This window comes from Bactrocera latifrons, unplaced genomic scaffold, assembly GCF_001853355.1.
Source record: "Bactrocera latifrons isolate USDA-ARS-PBARC rearing strain unplaced genomic scaffold, ASM185335v1 scaffold_773, whole genome shotgun sequence".
In the NCBI taxonomy this organism is placed as follows: domain Eukaryota; kingdom Metazoa; phylum Arthropoda; class Insecta; order Diptera; family Tephritidae; genus Bactrocera; species Bactrocera latifrons.
Window position 1 is genome coordinate 22,419 of NW_017537460.1, and position 7,678 is coordinate 30,096.

The 7,678-nt window shown below is 32.9% G+C and overlaps 1 protein-coding gene across 5 annotated transcripts in view; it reads right to left on the minus strand.

The window, feature by feature from the left end:
- LOC108976539 overlaps positions 1–7,678 on the minus strand; it is a 78,696-nt gene that overhangs the window by 19,092 nt on the left and 51,926 nt on the right. For 2 of the 5 annotated variants that reach the window (XM_018945728.1, XM_018945727.1), the window contains one exon: positions 5,519–5,660. The exons of 2 other annotated variants lie outside the window; for them this stretch is intronic. In XM_018945728.1, coding sequence (XP_018801273.1) covers positions 5,519–5,660 — 142 coding nt within the window. Of the gene's footprint in view, positions 1–5,518; positions 5,661–7,678 lie in introns of those variants that run through there. One more of the 5 variants, XM_018945734.1, reaches the window with a different exon arrangement.

The window sequence follows — 7,678 nt, forward strand, 5'->3', positions numbered from 1 at the left end:
AGATAGCAAATCAACTATATCAGCGGACTTAAATGTTATGAATAAATCTAACATCATTTCTTGCATCCGGAGCAAATTAGCTGAAAAAATCGCCAACATAAAACTAATGTGGATTCCAGGCCACGTCGGCATACGCGGGAATGAACTGGCAGATAAACGCGCTAAACTAGCGGCTAGTGAACCGCTCGTTACGTTTRACTTTCTTGAGAATAAAGACTTATATAAGATTGCACGCCAACACCAACTTAAATCGCTAATGGAGAGTTGGAGACACATCCAGCACCAATACACTTTAAATAACCCAGATAGGAGCAAACCAACATATTTACCAAACTGTCGATGTAACGATGTTAAATCATTTGACCGCCTACGTTTAGGGCACACAATAGCCACACATTCGTACTTCTTCAATCGGTCCAGTCCGCCTTACTGCCAACATWGCCCGGGGACTTCACTAACAGTACATCACCTGCTTGACGAATGCCACCATTTCACAGGAATCAGGAGGACTATCTTCGATAACCAAACACCTACAACACTTTTGAAAACTACGTCTCTCGAGAACGTTACAAAAATATCAAAATATCTGGATAAATACGGTCCAAAACATTTCATATGACATCCTACCTAGCTTAGATAAGAACTTTGTTTTTGTTTTACTTAAGCATGTATATAGATTTTAAATATATAAAGCGTGGACAATAGAACTTAATTTTAGTGTAAATAAAATAATTGTATTATTTTTTTTCACATTTATAAATAAATAAATAAAAATCTGTCACAGGCACTAGTATATGTACGAGTATGTCAATTGCGTGGATTAGAAATATCATGCGTAGTTTCTTCATAGTTGTTGTAGGCGATGCTGGTATCTGTCATTCGCGAATTAAATTAACATAAGAGTTTTTCGTAAATAATCAATTAAAATAAGCGAAAAATACCAGCAATGTCTCTATCAAATATATGTTAATCTAGTTTATGTTAGAGTGCTCCTCTCCCGAGACAGCGGATCGCCTTGAGCGTATCACAAATCTGTCTAGGTATTTTATTTCTACGTCCGCTATTTCACCTGCATGTTTAAAGGTGTGAGATCCGAGATATTTGAGCCTTATTTCGACAAAAGGACATACAAGAAGGAAGTGTTGTGGTAACCTGCGCTGCCTGAGCTCGCCTGAATCCCAACCACCCAGTAGTAAATCACCAGAAGTCAGTGGAACTCTTATCCATTACTTTTTCTTTCTATTTAGAAGACTTTAAAGAGCAGATTTGCGTTTAAGCTGATGTCAAAAACGTAATTATTTATCAAAAAGTTTACCCCAATTTATAAAAGTTTTCGCTATACTTTAATTTTAAAATTATTAAAGTTGGTGTGAAAAATATGAGTCAGCGATATATAAAATAAGTGTACTTTAATATGTAAATTCGGCAGTTGCTTTGTTCAACTCGAGTGAAATATTTGCCGTTTATAGTATGACATTATAAGCTTTATCAATGTAGAATATAACCATGTAGAAATGAAGCATAAAAAGGGAATGTATTCTAGTGATACTAAGATAATGATACACAACAAATTTGAAAATCGGTGCCACATAGCCCAAGTTCCACACCAAGTCAGATACTGGCTTGTAGAACCATCTTTATGAGTAAACGCAAGTTTCTTAGTTGTCAACAGAATCTATACATACATTTTCACACTAAGGCCATGGGCCAAACGGTAGCATTTTTCTGTGTTGAATTGGGGTCATAAAGTTTACTATGTTGTAAACAAATTTACCATTTAACTGTAAAGAAAAATTTTAACAATTGAAGTGCAAAACAAACACAACTGCATTGCCTGAATTTTTGTTTTGTGAATTGAATTACTTGAAATAAATACAAATTTACGAAAATATTCTGCTTTATCAATAACAATATTAATGAAACAAGAAAATTGCATTCATTTGTGGTTTTCTTAGTAATTGAAAACTTTAGAAAACGTGCTAGCTTTCTTTTATGATACTTGCATTTTATATACTATGCAATCATAAGTACAACTAAGTTAAGTAACATGAAATGAACCAATAAATTTCGGTCAACCCTCTACTCCCATATTTTCATGAACGAATTTCTTGGACTTTGATTCCTATAAGTTGCAAGATTTACAATTACAATTTTCGGTTACACCCGAACCATGCCTTCCCTTATTTGTTATATATAAGAAGACATTTTGTAATTCTTTATTTATATAAATTGTAGTTTCATTACAAATTGTATATATATATCATTTCACAGGCATTTATTTAATCAAAAAGTGATATGGTTTCCCTGAGAAGGGAATAAGGAAAAATATTAGGGAATACTTTTAAGAATAGTATAGAAATGAATATATAAATCAGGTACTATTCAGGCACAACAATAATAATGATCAAACTAATATAATAAATAATATTTATAAGACATTCCAAATTTTCTATTTGGAAAAATGCTATGCTGTGGAAATAAAAAGTACAAAATGTTGATTATAAATATCTTTGATTTTTCATTAAAAATATACATCAAGACCGGTTTACTACTTGGTAATTACTATATTGCCTTTCTGAAGGGCAGCGAAGAAATCTTATTATTGGTGTTAGCATCAAATCTTAGCATTTCCATTACATACATACGTATTCTGTCTAAAATATTTATAATACAAGTAGGCGCAAAATTTTACGAAAGCATTTTTATGCAGACAGCTAATTTCATCTATATTCACATTTGCCTCCATTTCTATATATACTACTGTGATCAAATTGAAAGGTGAATTTTGTCCATTTCATCTCTTTCAAAGTATTCCCCTCCCCCTGCAATACACTTATGCCAATGAATTTTCCAGTCATCATAGCACTTGTAAAAATCATCTGTCGTGATCAGATCAGAGCTTTCTTCAATTAATCTTCTATATCACCAATTGAGTCAAAAGGGTGTCCTTGGAGTGGTCATGTGAATTTGCTGAATAGCCAAAAGTTACACGCATGTAAATCAGGCGACAGCGGTGGTTGCGGCACGATATTAGTTGAAAATGTAGCGAAATTATCATGATAACCAAATCAATATAAGATTGTGCATTATCGCACTTCTTTGTTCAATAAATTCAGACATAGTAGAAATGGAAGAATTCACGTTTAGAGCCTCATAAAACGACACGTATCTCAAATACTAATAAATATGTTGACGTGAAATATAGCAATGACGTCACTAACAGTACTACCAACTTACATAATTTACCGATTCGAAAAACACACGAAGTATGAATTAAAGATTCAACTTTCAATTTTATCACAGTAGTATTTAGAAAATTTGATACTGTTTTGATATAACAACAAATAGTATTTTGATCAAAACTACGCTTTTAAATTTGAAATAATCTTAATAAATGAAACACGGCCACACACTATAGCAGATTTGAGTAGTTTTTGAGCCATTAGCCATTTGAATATTAGAATTCATGCCTATTTTTACCGTTAGTTACGAGGTGTGTTCAAAAAGTATCGCGAATTTTGAATTTTCGCGGGTTACGTATATTCGAATTCCCCCCGTATTGGTACTCATGTCTCTCACTTATGCCGACAAGCTCGGCCATTTTGAATGTTCACTTAATTGTTGACAGCTGCTTTGCTTGCTCGTGTTTTGGATCGTCTGCGATTTTGACCTATTCAAAGAATGGATCAAAGAATCTGTATCAAATTTTGTGTGAAAAATGAAATTAAGTGCGCGGATACATTCCGAATGTTGACTGTGGTATAAGGAGAAGCTACCTTGGACCGAAGCAACGTTTGTCGGTGGTACAAATGTTCTCAGAAGGCCGAGAAGATGTGACAAAAATTGGCTTTTGCACCACGATAACGCCCCTGCTCATACATCGTTGCTTGAGCGCGACTTTTTGGCCAAAACCAACACACTAATGCTGCCGCAGTCATCGTATTCCCCAGATCTGGCCCCCTGTGACTTTTTCTTGTTCCCTAAACTGAAGGGGCCCATGAAAGGACGACATTACGCTTCTCTTGACGAGATAAAGGCGGCATCGAAGGAGGAGCTGAAGAAGATAAAAAAAATGATTTTTTGAAGTGCTTCGAAGATTGGAAAAACCGTTGGCACAAGTGTATAATATCTCATGGGGATTACTTTGAAGGGGACAAAATAGATATTCATGAATAAATAAATAATTTTTGAAAAAACACAAAATTCGCGATACTTTTTGAACACACCTCATACATTCGAAAAGCAAAATTTTGATATTAATTTCCACTTTAGTTTTGCCATTATTGATATTGCAATGAAAGATATGATTTGTTGAAGAAAGTTGTTAAACTTTGGGGACTTTTATTTAATGTTGAACAGTTTCAAACTTTTACATATAAGGCCATTTTTGTACATTGTAAAAAAATGTTAATGTCAATAATTCACATTGGATTGAAGAATATTAGCAGATGCAACAGATTTATGCAACGAAGTACAAGCTGATAGCAGAACAATCGCCGATAAAAGTTCCCCACCGAACTTTGTTATATTTGTTCAAATAAATTAAGATAATAATATCCTAAAATGTGTGAAGAACGACTGACAGGCTTGGCAACATTATCAATTGAAAGTGAAGTGTCACAAACTCTTAAAACAGTTGTGCATGATTTCCCCAAATTAAAGGCACGAAAATATTTAAACTACATATTATAATATTTTTTTTAACAATTATTAAAATTAGCTGAATAATTTTTAAAAGTTATAAATTTGTTTTTTGTTTAAAGGCAAAATATACTTAGAAGGCGCGCAGAATTTGGCATTGGATTAGGGCGGAATATTCTCAGGCCGGCCGTGACTTTAACCAATGTTTATTTTTAATGTGTCACTTTCGATGAAATAATTGTGAATTCCTCACTGTTATTGGATGTTTTAACTCAAAAATGTTTCTTAATTTCTCTGTTATGTAAGAAAACCAATAATATTTGAAATTTAAAATTTCAATATTTTTTACAACGACTATTTTTTGCAACATTTGCCAGTTTTCGAGTTGTGAAGCGTATGTATTTAATATGCGATATGTTACTAAGGTACCAAATATGATTGTAATGCATTCACGGTTTTAAAATTGTAAATTACGTAAAACTATAAAATGTTCGGTTACACCTGAACTTAGTCCTTTCTTACTGATTAATTACGATAAGGTATTGCCAGTTGTCCAAAAACCTTCACAAAAATAGAACTGCACTTATTACAAAATGCACTTAGAAAATCACTCGAATGTTTTCGATTTTAATGCATGTTATAATAAACGTGCGTAAGTGCAATAGCGTGAATTAATTGTGTATTCTGATTACACCCATGCAGATCACTGATGTATATTTATACATACGTAATATATTAATATATATTTAAATAAAACATATAATAATGATACATACATATAATTTAAATAACAATTCGCAGGCATACACGTTAACATTCAAGGATATTATACTGACATAGAGGTAGTAAGGTAAACAGACAGACATTATGTACTCACAAGTGAAACTTCTCATTCCACACAGGATTTAACTCCTGCGGCATTGTACGTGTACGCTTTTTCACCTTGCTAACTTGCACCGTCACATAGGGATCACTGGTACCGCTTTTATCCTTCGCTATCAGGCCTTGAGCACATATCACTGTAGAATTACATATACATATTTTTTAATTTAAATATTTTTTGTCAAAATTTATTACTTGTGGATACACGTTTTCGTTTCATTATCAAAAATCGAAAATTAAAATTATATTTGTACGTATATTTAAATACATCTAAATAGGAGTATATTATGGCTGCAGATTTATAAAATAAGAGTATTTACTAATAAGTAGTATATGTTAGTGTTATTTAGGTTTGATGGTGGTTAAATATAAAGTAAGAGGCTTTGTGAAAATTGTGTTGTGGTGAATATTTTCCGATGAACATGAATTTCTAGTATGTTTATATGCATGTGATATAACTATTTAGTTAATATTTATCTATATTATGAATAATAGTAGTGGAAAAATATGATATTAATAACCTTGCTGAAATATGACGAGGTTGGGGAAAACGATTAGACAGTACGGTATCATGCTATATAAAATCATGTAATATAGTACAATAACTGTATTTTCCGCATGCACCTTTAACTTAATATATAATGCTTGCATTACTTATTAGGAACATTACGGACCTATTATAATTACGTAAATATATATATATAAAATATATCATAAATATGTTCCCACTGCTAATCTCCTGAAAGGACTTTCTATAATATATTTTCGATTGCTATGTATATACATTTGTATTATAAACATTAAATAGCAAAAAAAAATGTATATGTATTCATTAATTAGCACCGACTTAGGGCTGTTTTCTCCATGTCTGATTACGCAGTACAACAGTTAAGGTGGGGTTTGAGAAATTCCAAGTCAAGGTGATGGTACTAGGTCAGTATAGTAAAACCCTCAAAGGGTTTGGCGTTCGTATGTGTCATTGTTTTATGACCCTCTTTTTCCTTTTTGTTTTTTTTGTTTTCGGCAAAATGTTACAACTAAGCGAACAAACATCAAGATAAGGAAAAAAGGGGTCATAAGGTCATTAAAAAAAACTGACACATACGAACGCTAAACCCTTTAAGGGTTTTACTATACTGACCTAGTACCATCGTCAGGGTTGGAATTTCTCACCCCCCAGACAATAATCCCAAAAATGTTCCACAGTGTTATCAGACATCAGTCAGTTAAGTTTTGATTAACTTAATCACGTCTATAGTGATTTAACCAGAATTTAACTGATAGATGGCTGCTAATCAGCCATTGAGAAAACGGGTCTCAGTCTGCAATTTTTGAAAAATACATACATTTATAACAAAAGCTGTGTTGTTTATTTCTTATTTTAACAACCACTCTATTATTTATATTTTCGGGTGGTTTAACTATGTCTAGATTACATTTTAAAATTTTGTCTCTGTTTTTCATAATTTTCTATAATACGAAATGTAAAAACTAAAATTTGCATATATAAGCAGAGAGAGGAACTTTAAAGGTATACAGACACCAGAACGCGAACCAAACAAACGCATATCAGAATGTCTAGAGCATATGGGAAGGGTTTGGCTACAAATATTGTTCGGGGGGTTCAAAGGACAACAGATGTGGGATCAATTAAATGCAACTTGACACTGAATGCATTAAGGCCATTGCCATCATATCAGCATTGCACAAAACATAACATTCTCCCGTCGTGTTACCTGACAGTGGTATCGAGGTTAAGGTTCAACACCGACACTGACTGGGTTCGATGCTTCCTAACCAATATTACGGAAAGAAATGGCGTAATGCGATTTGACTACCAAATTTAGTAGTAGTTTATGTTATACAGTAAGGGATTCTGCTCAAAATGCCGAGAAACATGTACGTGGCAATTTTACATAAAGTAAACACATAAGATCAGTAGCTGGCATTTCATAACACAATTTTGCTAGTTGATTTCATACGTTTACTTACACTCTTAATTAAGCTAAGTATTTTTGTTTATAAGTGCTTTTTGTATTTAAAGGCAATAAAGTTAAGAGGAGGATGGAGTCATGTGTAGAAGTTCACGCAAGTGAGGAAAGTTTTCTGATCGCCATTCACGTGGGAGTGGCCAGAAACGATTCTTTTACATATG